We start from the raw sequence: 21,448 nt of genomic DNA on the forward strand, positions 1-21,448 counted from the left end.
AACTTTACATGCATATGTAGGTAAGTTCCTTGAGAATGCAATATTATGGCACCATTGAGTTGATTCTGATGATGGACACGGGAGGTGGCCATAGGAACTCGATGATATTACAACGCAACCTAATTGTGAGAAAAGTACGGTCAGTGATAAAAGCTTGTCTCATGAATTATGATTTTAACAAAAAGTTCTTATTTTATGATAAAAAGTAACCTCATATAAAGGACAGGTCCTTGCAAGGAAGGATTTCCCGTGGATTAAACGCTTACAAAACCCTTCTGGACTGAACACAGGTTGCTAGGTAAATAGCACGTGTTCTTTCTGCCCAAGGCACTCAGCTTTCAGCCAACGAGCAGGGGTGCAGTGTAATTGCAATAGCAAGCGCAGCGCTAGCCGAGGCGAGCAGATCGCTCAACCTGGCTAGTTTAAAGGCATCCTAGGCTTCGTAATATTACAGATTTCGAAGTCACAGTATTATTGCTTTGCCTGAGTGTTAAGCCTGATCTTAATTGATTAGACACATAACAGCAAACGATACAATCTTGTCGCATGACTAGATTAAATAGTTAAATACACAAATTTCCTCAGTGTCCTATTTGAAGCAACCGCAGCCGCACGAGAGTATAATTATAAGGTGCTAACAAATTAGTTACCGGTATTTTAAAACATGGTACTTTACATTAACACAATTAACTTTAAATAGAAATTAAGAAAACTTTTTATATATTTTTTTGTTTTCATTTACCGAACAAAAAATATAATTGTATCTAAAATAATTGTCACATGTGTGCATTTAACCGACAAGATGCACTTTCTGTCATATCAACAATTGTTTGTATTTTTAATGTTATTATCAACGTTCAATTTATTTATCAACGTAAAGTGGCTAGTTAAATGTTAGGTAAAATAGGTTCAAGAATCTGTTTTAGTTCTATCAGCTGTAAAAAATATTGGTAGCTAAATAGTCAGCACCTTATACAGTGTGTATTTTTGGTAGTAGGTTATACACCGTGTTTTTATTGAATTTCGTTAACTTCGGGGTATCGGTAAGTACGTTTAAGGAAAGTAAATGGCATAGTTAATTTACAAAAAAAAAAATGTTTTGTTTTTTTTTTTTTACTATTTTTATTTTTATAAAAAGTAACTAAATGTTGCATATAGCGTTGTTGTAACACGGGCATTACATTTAACTCAACCAAACAATTGAAAACTGTGACATATCAATGTCATTTCGAACGTCGATCGTCCGAGATAGTACTTACGTTTAGTAGCAAATGTATGAACTCGCACTAAACACTAATCAATAAGTAAACAGGCCCTAAGGCAAGTGTACACGCTCGTAAGGGCCTTATAAGATAAAAATTAATGATTGATTATCTCCGAAATTGAGTTAATTAGAATATCGGTGTCTTTGAGGAAGTTACTTAATTTAAGCTCAGGAATGCACCCTCGAAATTAACGCAAATCAAAAAAAACACGGTGTATAAAAAAGTATAACTTTCATTTTTCCTTTTCAAATAATTCAGCAAGCAATGAATCACTACTTTGCCTTAACTTAAAACGTCGCATTTACTGACACGACGTCACAGCTGTCACGAGTGATCACAATGTCAGAAATACATTGCTGCTCGAAATATTTTCAAAAAATTAATTATGCACTGGTTGTTAATAATATAGTATAGGTATTAAAGTATTATTTTATATTCGTTGCATAGCATTAAAACCAACGTCTCGTTGAAGTTTGCGGTTAATACAAGATTCAAGAATACATACTGTATGGGTGTCCAAGTATCATAATTAGGTTATCTTTTGGCAAGAAGACGTTAGACGCTGGCATCGGCGAATGAACCGTCGCTAAGATTATTGACTAGATGTCTTTTGGGTGATATTATGACTGATTGGCGAATTAGGACGCCGCCTTAGAATTACAAGGGCTTGGCAAGCAATACGAACACTCCGCCTGCAGGCGCCTTCGTTATTTATAACCGCCGGGGTTGCAAGGAAACGGAACAGAAAACCTCTACTTTGTATACGTCGTAAAGACTGCGACTAAAGTAAAGACCTTCAAGTGTTTATGTAAAGTAGAATACAAAGTAGTTGCATAAAATAGTTAAGTACAATGATCGTCATCAAATGATAGGGTCTACAGAGGCAAAATATTACTACTGTTCTAATAATTACATAATGTGTCTGTTCTACAAAAAAAAAAAAACGTTAATATATAAACTAGAAATGAATAGGTATGTGTTTAGTACCTATACTGTACTTATAGTAGTACCTACGTAACTACAATCACAAACATTCTTATCCTTGTTTGCCACCGACGTGGTATAAAAAACTTTTGAAATATTAAAATTATCATATAGGTACATAAGTATATAAGAAAAGGCAAAAAAAATGAAAATAAAAAGATCTAGGTCTCGAAGAAATAGATAACAATAAAAAAAAAAAAAACAAAAAGATAATTGGGCTCGTCCGGGATTTGAACCCGGGACCTCTCGCACCCTAAGCGAAAATCATACCCCTAGACCAACGAGCCGGTTATGAATCATGTTGAAATTTGTTAACAGTTCTAAGGTCAGTCATATGATTGGCAAGTACCATAAAATAAGATTTAAATTAAATCATCACACCGTTGAATCTTGTCGATTTATTCCTAAGTTATCGGCCTTTGATATTGTGTAATAAACGAATGCGCAATTATTGACATGTCAGATTTGTACGTAGGTAATGACTTTAAGTATAGTAATAGAAGTTGCTATTTCAACAACAATCATGATTCTCCAGATGTTATAATCTAATATAATCTAAAATTTAAATCACACCGCACATTTAACCGACCGTCCGCAGCGCCATCTATTGCCGAATAGCGGAACTGCCGCTCGTATAATATTTCACGACGGCAGTAAATTATGACAGTGCAAAGTACACCGCAGTAATTTTCTATGATAACATCCTGTCCGCTCCACTGGACGTTAGAAATAAACGGTAGTTAAGGTTCGATTGCAATAACTTTCTCGTTTTATACCTTATTTGTAGCCGTTATGTGGCTGGCATTGCGGGTAATTACATAGATTATGGCGAATAGCCCTCTAAATGTTACGTTTAACTATGTTGTGCCACTAATTATACTAAAATTCTAGTATTTCGCAATAAATAAATAAAAATTTCATCATAAATAAAAGTCACAATGTTCAGTTTTTAGTTTAGATCCCAAGAGTGCATAAAATGTAATGTATCGTCCCATTGTCAAGTAGCTGCAAAATGTATACCACGCCGATTTCACGCCGGTCACGCCGCCGCCGCCGATCAATAAATCATCGGACGCCGCCGCCGATGATTTTGCCATCGGCGCACACCTCTAGTGTTTAGATCCCAAAAGAAGCGTAAAATTTGTAGTACCTATCTATTTAAGTAGAGGCATCACTTGTCTTTCCGCTGAAGCGCTGGTGGCCTTGGAAGCGCTGGTGGCCTAGCGGTAAGAGCGTGCGACTTGCAATCCGGAGGTCGCGGGTTCAAACCCCGGCTCGTACCAATGAGTTTTTCGGAACTTATGTACGAAATATCATTTGATATTTACCAGTCGCTTTTCGGTGAAGGAAAACATCGTGAGGAAACCGGACTAATCCCAACAAGGCCTAGTTTATCCTCTGGGTTGGAAGGTCTGATGGCAGTCGCTTTCGTAAAAACTAGTGCCTACGCCAAATCTTGGGATTAGTTGTCAAGCGGACCCCAGGCTCCCATGAGCCGTGGCAAATGCCGGGACAACGCGAGGAAGAAGAAGAGATCACTTGTCTTTCCGCTGAACTTGACTTATTGTACTTAAGCTTAACATTTAGATTTAGGTATTTTATTTCATAATAATGAATTACGTACAATATATTTTTTTCTACACTAATCTATACGAATTTATATTATGATTAGTAAATAAGAATTCTTATACACGAATGTGAAGCAATAAACAATTCACTACTAATTAACACATTATTTGCAAGTGAATAGAAGCCCCTTAGTGGCCAATTTAACCGAAGTTTCGCGCCAAAAATGTGAATGAAAATTACAACAAATGTTTTAACCTGTGTCAATGAGAATTCTTATATACGAATGTGAAGCAATAAACAATTCACTACTAATTGACAAATTATTTGCAAGTGAATAGAAGCCCCTTAGTAGCCAATTTAACCGACGTTTCGCGCCAAAAATGTGAATGAAAATTACAATAAATGTTTTAACCTGTGTCATGATGTGTCAAGAGAGTGCGTCTGCAGCTGCGGTGTTAATTAGCAAAAACATGTACTGCGTCTGTGCGCTGTGATGTAAACCGGTTAGGGATTTTTCAGGACATAATCTGTGTCCCTCTTTGCAGCAAGATGAAGTTAGACCAAGATAAGTCTGTAGCGATTTTGGTAGGCCAGTCTGTGCAAGTGTTATTTTAAACGTCAAACTTCTATGAAATAATGAAGTATATAAAACACTTGCATAGTATATGTCTGTGCTGTGAAAATCGTTGCTGAGTTATCTAACTCTAGTGTCCGGCGAAATTATACTTTTAGATTTGCTTTTTGCAAGTGACCACGATTAATTTAACCGACGTTTCGAGTCAATAAATGTTAATGAAAATTACAATATGTTTATCCCAAGAGAGTGCGTAAATGCAATGTGCAATGTTTAGAAAAGGCATCACGTCTTCGTGCCATCACAGCGCGCTGTGTCAGTGGGGCGGGACGTGCCGGGAACGCGCAATCCCGGGGGAACTAACGGGTAACGCCATTGTCTCTGGCCCTTTGAGATGCGTCACTGTTACAGTATGACGACACCCGCTATTACTGAATCGTTAACGCGTTGTTTCCATAATTAGACATATGGAGTACCTATGTACGTTACTAGCGCTCTGAATCTACCTAATACCTACCCTTACAAACATAGAAGGCACATGACGAGACGGACGAGGGATACGAGATTTAATTGCGTGAATGAAAACTTTTGGCTACCTAATCTATTACTAGTCATAATTAACGTTTCATACCTATGGACCTTATGCTTCATAAATTTTGTTGTCGCACGATAAGCGCAAAAAACTTTTCTTTTCTATCGAGCGTACGAGTAGTAAATAGGTCGCGAGATAAGACGATTAAGTACTTACATTTAAAAAGTTCCATAGAAAATTTATAACTTTTCGAATATGCGATTATGATTTTTTTTTATACTACGTCGGTGGCAAACAAGCTTACGGATCGCCTGATGGTAAGCAGTATCCGTAGCCTAAGGACGCCTATAACTTAGACGTGTTATATGCGCGTTGCCGAGCCTAACACCCCGCACCCTTGTTGATGTTGAGCTCTGGCAACCTTACTCACCGGCAGGAACACAACACTGAGTAGTGTCTACGGTCTAGTGTTATTTGGCTGCGGATTTGGGTGTATCAGTTCGTTGTCACTTGTTGCCCTTGGTCATGTCTGCTGGTTCACTATTTAAAACCAATGACGAACACAAATAGTTGATCCCCCATTTACTTTGGTAGAAAACGGTTAATATTAATATGATTTGATTATTGTTGCACACAAGAATTTGTTTAACAGTGAATTTGACTTTGCTGAAAAGGATAAAATGAAAGCATTTACCGACTTATTGAAAAGTTGAGCCTCGATCAGTGCAAAGTTGGACTGTATCTCTATGTGACGCGTCCGATATGTACGAGGAGAATAATATAACTTCTATAGAACTAAAGGCATGTTATTCAAAAAGCGGGCTCGTCCGGGATTTGAACCCGGGACCTCTCGCACCCAAAGCGAGAATCATACCCCTAGACCAACGAGCCACACTATCAGCCAGCGAATACTGCCATCCGGGCAGGCTCGACGCGACGTTTCATAACGAGCCTTCGGTGAAAGGCTCCGGCTCATAAAGCACATTTTCCACACTCTACCTTCAGAGCTAAATGTAGTAAGTGCGTTTATTACAGCTATAGTTTCGGACTTCTTTCTTCAGACGACCCACATAGAACAATCTTATCGTCTAGAAAAAGTCATAAGAATAAATACCCAACACGCTGCGTAGGTAACGAATGAGTAAGCGCAATGTAACGTAAAAATAACTTCAATTGTTTTGCGCATTAAAAAAAATACAGCCAATTTTGATATGCCCGCCCTAGAAACAATTTTACTCAAGACGTAAGTTTACACATTGAATGTTGTTACTACTTCATGTCAGTACTTCCATTTTACTATGATTGTATATTTTTGTTCAACGATGAAGCGCAGCGTAGGTATTTAGGTGCTGAAGTATTTACGATAAAAGATACATTTCACAATATTTCTTAGCTTATAGAGGTTGTATAACTAAGAAGATCCTGTAGGTAATACTATATCTACTATAACTCTGTAGGTTATTGGGTATTTTAGTAAGATATTTCGCGTTGCTGTTGCCATTGGAAAGTCCTGCTGTATAATAATAGGCTGCAAACTCGAAGCATAGCCATTTCAAACTTCTTAAGCGGTATAACTTCGTCCCGAAACTACGAAGGTGCCGTCATATTAGTTACGATTTGTTTGTCCCCCAATGCAGTTTAAATTATAACTTGCTGTCTAGATAATTAGTTTCACATGATTTGGTGTTGACGCTAATTAATGTAACGACCCGGGCCCGACGACACATACCCCCGGCCCTTGGCATGTAGTACAGATGATGGTATAGTGAACGAAATACTCATGGTACTTGTGTTAGTGTAGTGGCCTGTGCAACAAAATTATTCGTACATATATTTTATGGATCGCTATTAAGGCGTAGGCGTAGGTCATGATCAGGATTCTAGTTAGAATAGAAGTCTAATATAAGTATATTTAATTTTAAAACGAATACGGGACTTAATCGCGTAAACTTACGTACGTAATACGTTACGTATTCGTTTTAAAACTATGAACGAAAATCGTGTTGGTTTAAATCAATATAAGTGTATTTGCCATCATATTCGCTTTGCCGACGGCAAGCTGCAAGAAAACTAAAGACGAGGAAAACTCACAGATAGAGGCACCTCTCTTGGAGCCACTGAAACCTTGGCCTAGGTGTACGCCATGACTGAGTACTATTACACTCCAGTCAGGCTCTTCGATCAATATCTTGTATGACTGCAACCATCCACTGGCTTCACATACTAAGAACATAGGTTACTAGATAAGTTTTGCAATAGACAAATATGAAACAAAGGGGTGGCCTATCACATATATTTTTTAAAACTATATTACCACAGACAATGATTGGCCGGAAAAGATTTACTTTATTTAAATTTACTTATTAAAAAATCCTAACTTTGTATGGAATGAAAATGTTGAATAAAATATGCGTAAATCGTCCTTAGCCCACGCCGACGTTTTCAGTTAAAATCTATTTTTTTTATGAGTAAATTTAAAATTAAAGTAAATGTTTTCCGGCCAAACATTGTCTATGGAAATATAGTTTTATAAAATATATGCGATAGGCCACCTCATTGTTTCATATTTGTCTACTGCAAAACTTATCTAGTGACCTACGTAACATAACTCCTGCACATCTTCGTAGGATAAAAGTCTTCAACAAGAAGTTGGATGACAAAAAGCGCACTGAAGCTTTAACCTTGTCATTAACTAAGACTTCACCAAAGTTAATGAGTAAGTTAAAAAATTGAAGTCCATAAAATCTTCCTGCTCTGTAGATGTCTAAATAACAATTTAGGAATAGTAAAGGTGAGTAAAGGCATGGCACATGTAATGGGCCCCCTTCGCTCGTTCCTCCCATATCTCAAATACTAAATTTACAGACCATCCGGTCGATAACAAGCTCCAGTGAACCATCAAAAAATACAATTTCAAATTCCTTCGCCACTTATCGTAGAAGAAGTTTCTACACTTTCTACAGCTAATATAATAATATGTACTGATCAGGAACATGAAAAAGGAATTACCTACATCTACAACAATTTCCGTAGGTACACACACGCGGTGGGTGATAATAAAATATAATGTGCGTATTACTTAACCATTTGCATACATACCTACATGTAAATATACTGGTATTACAGTGGCCTATACTATAGGTATATACGCGAATAATCTGTTCATTTAGGTTGTTGGTTGAAGGACACCTATCAGAGTATCCTTTATTAAATAGAATAACCTAAGCATAAAGCCGATACGCGTATTACTCGCAGGAATAAATGACCTAGACTGACTTCAGTTATAATCATCTCCCACAACGGGTTAAGGTAAGACAATGAAGCACTGACATCAGAAAACGTGTAATATTACGATACCTTGAAGTTAAGTAAATTGTCAATTGCTAATGTGGGAAGCGGCTCTATAAATACTTCCAGTTCTGAGGTCTAGGTCTAATGCTATATTGATAGCTCTATTGAGTTACGAGTGTGGTCTGATGCTGCACGCATGTGCAACTGCAACGTAACGTCATGTGGGCGATGAGGAGGAGAAATAGGACGGGCGTTATATAACTGGAACTGGGTAAATGTTAGTTTTGCAGAAGTTGTCAGTTGGCTTCTAAATTACGATAGAGACAACCTGGTACCTAGTCATGTCGACTAAATATATTTTTTTTATTTTTATTAATTAAAACTTTTTATTAAAACGAATAAGTAATCAGGTAAATTTATTTAGTACTCCAGGGGTAAACAAAAAATTGTTAAATTAAATTCTGCAGGTGTGAATATTTCATGTGATATCTAATTTTTATTTTGATGAATTTAATTCGATCTTTATATAAAATTATCGTGAAACAATTGCGATTGTACAAAGTATGAGTGCATGCCGAAGTGTTAATGTATGAAAAGATAGTAATATGGAGGAGGACAGTGCACAGCACAGTGCGCATAAATAGGTACTGTAAATCAAACGCAGACTCAATTCTTCAATTGTAAACTATAAGTACACAATATGCCATAAACTGATACGATTGTTATCCATTCTCATCACACAAATAAATAGTCCTTATTAGGACAGCCAGCTTTGCAAGTAAGTAGGGACCTAGCCATCCAGGCTAAAAGGCCGTTAAATAATCATATATCTGTGGCCGTTAACAAAGCGCTATTTAAGTGTCTTATCGTCTGAGCAATTTGAGTTTTTATTTATTTAATTTTACATAATGTCCTATCTACATTCTCTAAAAGGAAAATTCCTGTTGACAGTACAAATGATCCTGCTATAAATATTGTGTTGTGTCAAAGGTTACGTCACCGGCAGGCACAGTCGCGTGGGCGCAAGGTGACCCTCAATCAAGATATATCAACACGACACGTTTATCGCGGGATTTGACACATTCTTAATGTTGTAGTATGTAGTAGGTGTCGTCGTTTAGCAAACTAGGTGCAATTGGGGAATTGGTATCATTATAAGGTACCCTTGGCCGTTAACCAGACTTCTTGCCTGATTATTATTTTATTGAATAGCCGTTTTGAATGGCCGTTGATTAAAACATCATGTCATGAAATAGTAAGTAAGAAACTGCATCTAATTAATATATAAAAATATCTTATGTTTATGAATTAAATACTATGTCATGTTCTCATGTTTTAACTCACTGTGCTCTCTTGTACAAGACTGTTTGGCCTTTTAGGTAAGTTTATATTAGTAACGCTTCCGTGTTTGTAGTGTAGTTTATTGATTGTCACCATCTGTTCAGATGAAAACAACATAAGTAGGTAGTCAAGTAGATTAATGTATCGAGTTTTAAGTAGATACATATAAGCTCAACGTAGGAACGTATTTTACTCGGAAGCCTTACTACTGATAGGTATAAACGTAGTGATTATATGCTCTTTGGGTATAAATAGGTAATGGTATTTTTGGTAAGTTGAATGATTAGGTATCATATTAGATATGTATATAACGACCGGTCTGGCCTAGTGGGTGACCCTGCCTATGAAGCCGATGGTCCCGGGTTCAAATCCTGGTAAGGGCATTTATTTGTGTGATGAGCACGGATATTTGTTCCTGAGTCATGGGTGTTTTCTATGTATTTAAGTATTTATAAATATTTATATAATATATATATCGTTGTCTAAGTACCCACAACACAAGCCTTATTGAGCTTACTCTGGGACTTAGTCAATTTGTGTAATAATGTCCTATAATATTTATTTATTTATATATTATTGTTTTATATTTGCGGAGCCGACGCAATAGTCCAGCGGAAACTGCAATAGCACCAATTCAAGTCCGAGAGGACGATATAACACATTACACAACACTTCCTTGGGCAAATTGAGACATTATCCAATAAAGCTTAAAGTGCAATTTTCTCTAGATATCAATACCAACACAGGTATATAAGTGCGTACTATATAATATTTATCATATAATAGAAGATCATAGCTGTGCAGAAAGGAGTGTTGATCTCAGCATAATTTTCACACAACTTTCAAAAGATGGATTTACTTTTAGAAATAATTTAGACAAACAAATTTACAGAAAGCCTCTGTTTTTATACTACATTGGTGGCAAACAAGCATAAGGTCCAACTGATGGTAAGCTGTCACCGTAGCCTAGCGTTGCCGACCCTAAAACACCGCACCCTCGTTGACCTCTGGCTACCTTAACGAACCGGCAGGAACACACTACTATGAGTAGGGTCTTATTAGTATTATTTGGCTGCAGTTTTCTGTAAGGTGGAGGTACTTCCCTAGTTGAGATTTGCTCTAGATCTGAAATGACATTCGCTGTGTTGTGCCCTACCACACAAAGCGAAATGACATTCACAGTGCTTATACCACTCTTTTAGACATAGTTTAAGGACATAACCCGGGCCTAAAATACCATTTAGGTATTACGTATCAAATTGGCAGTTACAGCTAGATAAAAATAAATAAAGAAAACAATTAATTTGTGTATGTACCTATATAAACAAAATTAAGTTTATTCATCCTACTTATCTAAATATTCATAAGCCATAAAATAATTTTATTTGATATCATGTATTTTTACCAAGCCTGTACGTAATAATAACTTTGAAGTAAGTGCCATCTGTTCAATTCTTTAATTACTAATTAGTAATATTGTGCTCCAATTCCAATCTACGTTCGGCTACTCAACAAGAGATGGCGCTGTAATTAATTTAATACAACCCCACTTTGTAAGTTATTTACTTTTGCACTGAATTTGGAAAAACATTACACACATTATTGCGCTATTTGTAACAAAGCAAAGATAAAGCATTCGTTTCTCTATTAGACCATGCATTATGAAGAGATGATCTTTTATCTTTACTTTCCCATGTAATGTGAAAAATGCATCCATAACATTCCTATCACTCGTCAGAATATTCTGCATTAGATACTATTTTTAATGCCTATATACATATTCTGAACAAAAGTCTAATATAAATTCATATAGATTAGCTGGAAATAATTAATATTGTAATTTAATATTATGAAATACATAAATAAATCTAAATCTATAGAGCACTTATGAAAGGAAAACTTATCGTAATAGCTAAGATATTCAAGAAAATGAGTAATAATTCTGTAATGCAAGCAAAATATCAGAATAGTAGACATTTACTAATATTGTAATTCAGCTACTCGTTAATAGATGGCGTTACAAGCTGTCAATTTATCCAAAGGTTAGCCCATTGTAATTTCAGATTATTCTTGTAAAATTGGTTACAAAATACAAATGACATACCCATAACACCAAGCTGTTGTGGTGAAAGTGGGGCGGCATCTCCTCCTCCTGATCCAATAGAACCTGAAGCTAATGAGAGTCGCTCACTGAAACCCAGTGGACTGCTACGGCCTCCACTACTTGCAACTGATCCCATTCCTACAGATAGCATACACCAAATATTTTTAAAATCATATTGGAAAGTACCTAATCGGAAGGAATAATAAATAGTCCCAACTATTTAAGAAAACAAGTTATAATATAAACATTTTAGATGCAAATAGAGTAAAAGCGAATAAAACTATGTATCTCATGTAGAATGTTAGGAATTTCTTTGTATTTTTTTTATTTTTCATAGTAGTGTAAGTTTACCTCCACTGGGACTCCTCATCCGAGAGATTCTCTTGTTTATTGCCCTTTGTATCCGGGGGTTCAGAATGGGCTTGGCTCTCCTTCTTGCTAAGTACCGAGACAATATCCCGACAACTACAGCACTTGTGCCTACTACTCCTAGGCTCCATAATACAACCTGAAATAATTCATGATCTCATGTAATAATGCTATTACATCTAATTTCCCCTGAATAAACTTTTTTATTAAGTCTTATTACTAGTTATAAGTAATGGTAAGAATATTTCAATGAATTGGATATTAGACTTAAATTGAACAGGATATGGACTGTAACAAAAAAGGTAATGACTGTCCATATCCCAGTCAATTTATGTCTAGTGAAACTAACCCTGAATCATTCAAAACTGTTAATTGGAAACTGTTAATTAACCCATCTGAATGCAGGCATATAAATACAATACCTTATACCAAAAATATAAGATTCAATACTGACAACACATGTTGTCACTGGGCATCAAAGTAAAAAGGGTGAAAGTAGAGTATTTACTGCCAATACATAAATAAATTCAATAATTATTGTCTATTATCAATGGTTCTTAACCATTTCAAAAAACATTGCTAGTAAACAATTGATGTGCATAAATGAGACAGGAGAGTATTGGACAGAAAGTTGCCTTTTATTGTAAAAAAGAAAAACTTGTTTGGTTGAACACAACAAAAATAATATTGTGAATAGTTTTTTATGAGTATTCTTAAACATAGATCGGACACTAGCACCTTTAAAGGAATTAGTTGGAAAACCAGTTTAATGATCTTGACCTACATAATGTTTATCAACAATGATAGCAAACTCAATGGAACTTCATCTATATAATCAGTGCAACAAACCTTTTGAGATGTCGTTAACTGCAACTCACTAAACGATAATGCCTTTTGGCAATGCTTCAGCTTATCAAGCAACGCACTAGCTTGAAGTTGCATTGCTTATTTTCAATAATATCCAATGTTAAGTCTTATAATTGCGGCCAAACTGTGGTCGTAATAGGTTATCTGTCAAGTACTGTCACACCCAAAACAGTTTATTTACTTTGAGCACTACTTATTACAATGTTGATAATAATATTCGTGAATATAACCATGTGACATATTATCTTTTATTAATTATTTGATTAAACAAAAATAATTACTCATGTGCTTCAAGACACTTGAAATTCCCGGTTTTAGAAGCTAAAGTGTGTACAGATAATACATACCATACCGCAATGCACGTACCCGTTCATCATAACGGCTTTTTAATAACTTTGAAGCAGGCGTTTTTAATTGTAGCTGAAACAATATATCCGTTCACGGGGCCGACCGCGAAAACTAAAATGCTCAAGGAGATCTTTCTCTTTTACTCTTACTTACTAAGACGTAATGAGAGTGACAGAGAAAAATGCCCACATCGAACTTCGATATTCACGGTTATAGCCTAGGAGGTTTTAAATCCTCCAACCTCCAAGATTATAGCTGTCCTATATATTATACTAATCTTTGGTTAACAGGTTAACAGTGAGAGTCAGAATGGCGGGTGTACCTAAATAAAAAGCATACCATATTTTTGTACCTAATTTGTACTGTTTAGTACCTCCATTAAAAAAAATTGTACCTCACGGTACATAAAGTTATCATCAAAAAACAGGGTTATAACCGCGAAAATCGAAATTCGTCAATTGCGGGCATTTTCTCTATCACCCTAATTACGTCTTAGTGAGAGTAAAAGAGAAAGATCCCCGCAATTTGCGAACTTCGATTTTCGCGGTAGGCCCCCAGTACACCCGCCATCCTGGCAGTCAGAATGGCGGGTGTACTTCATTACGCTATGTTCCCGTGGTTATTGATAAATTCCATAAAAGCCAAATTTTTGTACCTTTTATGTACCTCCATATTCAATCATATTATGAGTCAGTTCATTTGTGGTTTCCAAGTTTAACAAATTAAAGGTACTAATTCCTGGCGTAATAAAAATAATTGTACCTTAGCGTTTCTTCTTAAAAATGAGATCGATGAGATCCATTAATTACACCACACGTTTAGGGGGAGGGAGGGGGTAAAGAAAATGTGACATGTTGTGACAAGGGTGAGGGGGGGAGTCACATACTTTGTGACGTCACATTAACTTCATCAGTAACCGAACATTTATTCAATTTTATTAATTCGCTGTACAGTTAAATGCCGAGTTTTTGGAACGATAACAGTTTTTATTCATTTAATTCTCTTTCTTAATCGGTTTTGTGTTATAAAATTACTAATATTTCTTTTATAAAAAATATTTTGATAATATATTAATATTACCTAATACGAATTGCCGATTTCGTTGAAAACAAAATTGCCCAAAATTGGACGGCACACCAGGGGGGGAGGGGTTTACCAAACGTGACCAAGTGTGACAAAGAGGGGGGAGGGGTCAAAAAACCTCGAAAATCGTGTGACGTAATTAATGGATGACCCCTAACTTGAAAAATTATAACATCTGCAAAAGTGTAATAGCAAGCAAAATATAAATGAGTAAAACTTGGAAACCACAAATAAAATGGCTCATATTATAATTGAATATGAAGGTATAAAAATTTGGCTTTTATATCAATAACGCCATTCTGACTGTCAGGATGGCGGATGTACTGTGTTTTGGTGATAACTTTAAGTACCGTGAGGTACAATTTTTTTTAAAGGAGGTACTAAATAGTACAAATTAGGTACAAAAATATGGTATGGTTTTCATTTAATTTTATTTAGGTACACCCGCCATTCTGACTCTCACCCAGAACACGGCAAATTATTTTTATATTATTACTCGCTGTTATATTATACGCATAATATTATATATATTTTTTTTCTTTTAACTCATAAAATAATTTCTAGTGATATATATAAAGTCTAAGTTCTGAACGCAACTTCGATATCAAATGTCAAACTTGACAATGTTGTCGTTTTGTGTAATTTCTGTATCAAATTCCATTTCCTCTAGTACTTTATGTTATGAGGAAAACAAAGACTAAATGATACGAAGACAATATAAATATTAATAAAAATCACAATTGAGTGAAGTGAAAATAAATATAAAATTATGGATGTTATTCATCAATCTTTACGACATCAAACATTGAGGAGTACCATTGAAGACCTCCCAGACGAAGTGTTAGAATTTATTTTAGGTCTCTTGCCACCTTACAAAGATCTACAAAATTGTAAGACTGTTTGTAAAAGATGGTACAATTGTGCAGAGAGTAAGTTCTTCTTTAAATATAATTAATCTAGCAACAACGACATATTAAAGTTTCAGCCATTAGATATTAAACATTGTTTATGTTAAGATGCTGTTTTCTTGCAGATGTTTTGCGTAAAACGTCCATGAAACTGGTTAAAGCTGTAGGAGAATTTAACATATTATGGAAGAAAATAGCACCCACAGACCTGTTACCAACAATAACACGAAGATTTTCTCATGCTGCTTGTATACTTGATAATGACATGTACATATTTGGAGGCTGCACCACCAACGCCACATCATTTAATGATTTATGGAGGTTTGACTTGTCCAAGAGGCAGTGGGTAAGGCCACTTGCCACTGGAACATATCCAGTGCCAAAAGCATACACATCTATGGTCAGCTATAAAGATTTCCTCATTGTGTTTGGTGGGTGGACATACCCTTCACTCTCACAGTACTATCAAAATGTTACCATGTTCAATGACATTCATTTTTACTGTGTCAGCACTAATAAGTGGATCTTGATCAATGCTACCAACAGTCCGCCCCCTATGGCAGGACATTCTGCATGTATTCGGGATAATGAAATGGTTGTCTTTGGAGGGCTTGTAATGTCACCAGCACAAAATTATCAAATTCAATGCTCAAATGATGTGTGGGTGCTAGACCTTACCACTTTGAACTGGAAAAAACAAGCAACAACCAAGCCTAGGCCTTCTCCCAGGTATGCCCAATCACTTGTGCCTCTGGACTCAGATAAAGTGATGTTGTTAGGAGGGGTGCAGACCTTACACAATCGGTTTGTGTATAGTGATTGCTGGATATTAACCATGAAAGGCCCAACATGGACATGGAAGGAGCTGGCGGTAAAAAATAAAGAATGGGCTGCAGCCAACATATGGTGTAATCCTGCATGTAGAGTTGGTGATAAGATTGTCAGTTTAAGCAGGACACGGTATGGCTGGAACTGTGCCAAGCCTCTAGTGACATCTGCTGTAAGGCTCTCGGCTCTTAGCAGACCTGAAGGTGCTCCAGTGTCAGTGAGAGTGGAACAAAGTTTACAAAGGCCATTGGACAGAGACCAAAATATAAATGGAAGGAGAGGAGTTTTACCAAGACAGGCTTTGAATGCTGCCAGACAACAACTGAATCAAAGTAATGAGCCAGTTGCAGGTCCAAGTCATGAACAAGGAAGAAGTCCTATATTTAATGCTAGTGATGAAAATGCTAGTTCACACGCTAATAATGCTGCTGCTGGTCCAAGTTCAGACTCAAAACCATCAGGCAGTGCCTTAGACTTAGGTAGGAAAGAATCTATCTTGAGAAGAAATAAAAACAAGGTAAAATATTAGTAAGTAAGTAAAAAAAGAATATAAAATTGTTGTTGAGTTAAATACATATATGTCTAACATAATTTAATTTTTCATTTTCAGAATAAAGGTATGAAGATAGTTCGACAACTGCAAGAGGCCAACAAATATAGGATGGCAGCATTTGCTTGTGACAACAGCTTGAACACTGCACCACCAGAAAATGATCTAATCAATCAAAGGCAAATTGCTCATCTTGAAAATCGAAGGGAAGAACCTCCTGCTGAAGCTGAAAATCCCCAACGGCAACCAGCTATAAAGAAAATTAAACGAAACACATTGACAATGCATGTTCTTGATATATCCACTGTGTTAAATGGAAACTCATTTAATTATGTCTCCTGGTTGTGTCCGCGACTAGGAGAAACAACCGGAGCACCAGAGGAACTTGTCATGTATTCACTGGTTAAAGGAAATGGTGAACTTATTATGTTTGGAGGTGTACACAATGACATCAGTATTCTAAATTACTCTCAACACCAAAGCATGTATTCAAATTCATTGCATTTTATCACACCCCCAAGAGATATAATTTGAACTATTATGTTTTTCATACTTTATGTTACTTATGTACTGAACAATCTCATTAATACAGGAAGTGTACTATTAACATTAGTGCATTTTATTTTGTCTAATTCATTCTGACTTAAATCACTAAGTTATAACAGTGAGCTTGACATTCAGAAACACTGAAAACAGACCACTTTGTATGAAAACTTCCATAAAAAGTGACCCATTTTCATTGGTCTTGAATGTGTATTGATATTATTTTCTACATTATTGTGTGTACATACTGTTAAATCATCAATGCATTCAATCGGTTGTTAACTAGCATAGCAATAGGTGAAATTTTACTCCTAGATTTAGGTGTTCCATTAAATATTTAAGCATTCAATATTGTGCTGACAATGAAATGCGCTTTAATTATTACGTTTAAATTGGACTGCTCCACTCTATCATTAATTAACAAACTTGACAAATTCTATGTCAAATTATTTAATTACGAAAATTAAAATGTAACCTGTAAAATTTAAATGGCTCAGGCTTCCATCCTTACTCCTTAGGTACAATTTTATTTTAACTTTATTCCACCATATTCTGTAGAAAATATAACTAACTATGCAGAAAATATTTTGTATTGAATACACTCGTAAATACACATGAGTTTCTGTGTCATAAATACTAGATTAATGATTTTGAACAAATTTGCATAGTAAATTTAATGTAAATGAAAGATCTATATGTAGGTAATTATTATTAAATAATTGATTTATTATTATAAACATGAATTGCATAATTCTTAATGACTATCTTTACTAGTGCTAGGTACAAGCCCTCCAAATACTGCAGCTGGTATTTCTTTCTTCTGAACTGGAGCTGTTACAGTATCATCATCTTCATCATTACTATTTCCAGACTCCTCATCAATGTCAATTTCGTCAGGATTGACAACCTTATCTGCAGTCTCCTTGAGGCCTTGTGTTTCACCCCGCACAAACATAATATTTCCTTTGTTTGCAACAGCCATTTCAGCTGCCTTGGCTTCTAACATTCTCATACCATCCTTCATTCCTGGTGCCAAATCGGAAATTGTGCCTGCTGCCTGTGCAGCTGAACTTAACATCTGAGCAGACATCATATTCACTTGTGTATTGTATGTGGCCTGAACACTTCTCTTTATTCTAAGCATTTCACGCATTGTATCCTCATTACCATGACGGACTTCAAATTCTTTCCATGTATTCCAAAAGTCGGCAGTTATTCTAGGATCACACATTTGGCTGCAATGTGCATATATGGCTCGAGCTCTGTCAATTTCGCCAAGACGAGTTTCCATTTCAGAGAAACAAACACACATTTCTCTCGCTTTTTCTTCTGGTAACGTTTCTATCGCCTTTTCGTATATTTGACGTGTTTTAGGGACACCATAAATTTCGGCAGCTTTCTTAATGTATATATTGAACATCTCAAACATTTGCTCTGGTAATACTGCAGTGGTTGCTCGCTCGTAAACTGACATGGCATGTCGAGCTAGGCCATGTTCTTCCTCCAATTTTGCATACAACAGGAAAATAGACTTGGCAAACTCTGCAGGACAGTGTTCGAGACATTGTTCAAACAAATCTCTTGCTCTCTCAAGTTTAGAGCCACCATATCTTTTCAAAAACTTTGTCAAATATGTATTCCAAATATCATATACATTGGGCCACTTGAAAAGTGCAATGCCCTTTTCATAAGCTCTGAATGCTTCCTCAAAATAATTATGCTCCTCTAGGAAGAGACCATAATTTATTATTATCTGTGGAGTAGCAATTTTCAAGTCAATAATGTGGTCATAAACAGCTTTGCAAGATTTGTAACTACCAAAACTTTCTTCAAGATCTGCATACATAGACCAAACTTTCAATGACTTGTATAAACGCATCTGGACTGTCTCTGTATCATCATGATAAGCAACTTTTCTACTGGGCAGCACAGTTGCTTTTTGCATTAGTTTAAGTGCTTCTTCATAATTTTCATGTCTAATTTCCATTTCTGCCCATTCACACCAAACTGAAGCCAAGTCATCCACTTTTGCATAGCTCACTTGTGTTGCTTTCTCAAAAATTAATCTAGCATCCTCAATTTGGTCATTTTCTTCATAAAACTTAGCAAAACCAACCCATAGAGTGTACAGTTTTCCAACTGCAAGTTTTGGGTCTACTGTCTGTACAGCTTCAGTGTAGGTGTCAATAATTTCATGTGGCTTTCCTTCATAAAGTTTAACTCTTTTATGCCATTCAGCCACATTATGAGGATTTTGTCTTAACAGAACTGAATTCAGGAGCAGTAATCTTCTTTCCATCAAGTATTCAAATCTGGCAAGTCTCAATTCTAAATCTATATCATCATCTTCAGATGGGTTTGGTTTTTTTGCAACATCTTCCATTTTTTTGCTTAAACTAAGTTCTTCAAATTGAGCATATGCATCAAAAACTTGAGTGAAGTCTCTTACAGTAGTCACAGTTTGAATAGCTTCTTCATATATATCTCTAGCTCTTTCAAATAAGCCACTTCTGACATAATAATCAGCAAGAGAGTTCCACAAATGTCCCAACTGATCTGTATAGCGCCTCAGACCTCCTCTAATAATAGCATCCACATTCAGTGAATGAATTTTGTCTGGATTTTTAGAAATCAATTCACACAACTCATTCCATACCTGGTGGTTTGATTTGCCATGTTTAGACTGGAAATTCTCATTGTTCACTATTTGTGCCAGTTTGACAGCAGCTTCATCCAGTTTATTAATTGAAATTAGGTAGTCAATATACTCTTCGGTATCTTCAGGGCTTAACTTTAAATAACGTCTAAACACTCTTACAGCAGTTTCAGGAATGTTGTGTTTTTTTAGGAAAGTCAAGTACAGAGGCCATATCCTGTGGTGTTGTGTAATTGGCAATGCCCGTAAAGCACTGTCAAATGCTTTTCGTGTCACTGTTATCCTGCATTGATCAGTTAAAAAAGTACAGTAATCCATCCAAATCCTTGGCATTTTGTGCATGAAGACTAATGATCTTTCAAAGCAATTGTTCACATGATCATAGCAGGGGTCTGTTATACAGCGTCCTCTTATTTGTGCTCTTCTGAGTTTTAGGTAATTGTACCACAGTTTGAAGGACCCAGGCAGCTCCTTCAGAGCTCTTTCATAAATCATATTAATCTCATGTTTGGGTGCACCTTTTTTATGCTCTATATATCTAAGCCAATGTTTCACTGAAAATGGGTTTCTTAATATTTCCTCTTCATATGGTAAATCTTCTTCACTCTGAAAGGTCAAATTCTATTTTTAATTGCTTAAGGTGTAAGTAAGTTAAAATTACTTAAGTACTTTAATTTTAAAAATGTTCATGGCTCAATAACTTCAAAAGTATTCATATGTATGTACACTTCACTACACTATCAGTTCATCACAAGTCTGATTGCACTATGTGAAGTAACCATAGTGGTAGTCATTAAATTTTAACATTTTACTTAGCTAATAATAATAACTGTATCATAAAATGAAGTGGTAACATTGCCACAGTATTTGTTGTGTATTGTGAAATTTCAGTTATTTACTTTAGAAAAAGAAACTTAACTTCAGAAGAATATTGGTGTTCAACTAACCACAAAAACAATTAGCCTATCAAATCTGGAGCCAAAACATCCGTAGTGCAAAGATAAATTCAACAAGTAATCAATCTCTCTTAGAATAAAAAAAAACGATGGGATTACAGCTGATGTAATGATGGAATTATAGCTGTTGATGATATAGATTAAGAAACTACTTCCACAACTAGGTAGCTCTATCTAGATTCTAGACCTTTAGTACTAATAGCCAATATAATATAGCCATGGACCAATAACCCTAGAGGTTACAACCCAACTTGAACAAAACTTATTAAACGTATATGAAAACTATATATCATGTAGAATACTTACAAAAAATATTTCAATCTCTTTACCGTCAAGTAAAGGCATTTTGCTAGAATGTGGCCTGAAATGTATCTGAAATATTTAAGTTACACAAGCCGACAAATAACTCGGAACATCACTTTGTGTGTATGACAATGACAGTTATCTTTTTTTTTAGGACAACACACGCATTCAGTTTCATGTCAATGTACGCGGAAACCGTTTCATTGCAAAATTTTAAAAGTTGTAATACATATATAAAATATTCCACTTTTAAACAATGGAATTGCAGTTCGAGTTTTGTGTGAATAATATGTTAATCCAAATAACGTAACTATTTTAGAGCGTATCGATCATGCAACAATATTTGTCCCTAAAGTGCGTGTAAAGGACCGTTATAT

The 21,448-nt window shown here is 35.7% G+C and overlaps 3 protein-coding genes and 2 non-coding genes across 6 annotated transcripts in view; 1 reads left to right on the forward strand and 4 right to left on the reverse strand.

Annotated features, from left to right (window-relative positions):
• Positions 1–14,796, reverse strand: part of LOC133517991 (mitoguardin) — a 71,813-nt gene extending 57,017 nt beyond the window's left edge. The window contains exons 1-3 of the mRNA XM_061851525.1: positions 12,879–14,796; positions 12,012–12,168; positions 11,661–11,798 (exon numbers count right to left, since the gene is read on the reverse strand). Coding sequence (XP_061707509.1) covers positions 11,661–11,798; positions 12,012–12,168; positions 12,879–12,971 — 388 coding nt within the window. The 5' untranslated portion in view covers positions 12,972–14,796. The remainder of the gene's footprint in view (positions 1–11,660; positions 11,799–12,011; positions 12,169–12,878) is intronic.
• Positions 2,465–2,536, reverse strand: Trnap-agg (transfer RNA proline (anticodon AGG)). The gene has a single exon. It is a non-coding gene; the product is annotated as a tRNA-Pro (tRNA).
• Trnap-ugg (transfer RNA proline (anticodon UGG)) lies at positions 5,744–5,815 on the reverse strand. The gene has a single exon. It is a non-coding gene; the product is annotated as a tRNA-Pro (tRNA).
• Positions 14,797–14,849: 53 nt separating the features above from the next.
• On the forward strand, positions 14,850–17,222 carry LOC133517982 (F-box only protein 42-like). Of its 2 annotated transcripts, none has more exons than XM_061851509.1 (3): positions 14,850–15,256; positions 15,361–16,542; positions 16,674–16,808. In XM_061851509.1, the coding sequence occupies exons 1-3, from the start codon at positions 15,097–15,099 to the stop codon at positions 16,676–16,678; spliced, it is 1,347 nt and encodes a 448-aa protein (XP_061707493.1). In that variant the 5' UTR covers positions 14,850–15,096; the 3' UTR covers positions 16,679–16,808. The 2 variants fall into 2 exon arrangements, with proteins under 2 accessions (XP_061707493.1, XP_061707492.1); XM_061851508.1 differs by having other exon boundaries at positions 14,923–15,256; positions 15,361–16,580; positions 16,674–17,222.
• Positions 17,223–17,852: 630 nt separating this feature from the next.
• LOC133517980 (pre-mRNA-splicing factor syf1 homolog) lies at positions 17,853–21,246 on the reverse strand. Its single transcript, XM_061851505.1, has 2 exons — positions 21,075–21,246; positions 17,853–20,418 (listed from the first exon to the last, which is right to left on the reverse strand). The coding sequence occupies exons 1-2, from the start codon at positions 21,111–21,113 to the stop codon at positions 17,911–17,913; spliced, it is 2,547 nt and encodes an 848-aa protein (XP_061707489.1). The 5' UTR covers positions 21,114–21,246; the 3' UTR covers positions 17,853–17,910.
• Between the last annotated feature and the right edge of the window lie 202 nt (positions 21,247–21,448).

Source organism: Cydia pomonella, chromosome 5 (genome assembly GCF_033807575.1).
Source record: "Cydia pomonella isolate Wapato2018A chromosome 5, ilCydPomo1, whole genome shotgun sequence".
In the NCBI taxonomy this organism is placed as follows: Eukaryota; Metazoa; Arthropoda; class Insecta; order Lepidoptera; family Tortricidae; genus Cydia; species Cydia pomonella.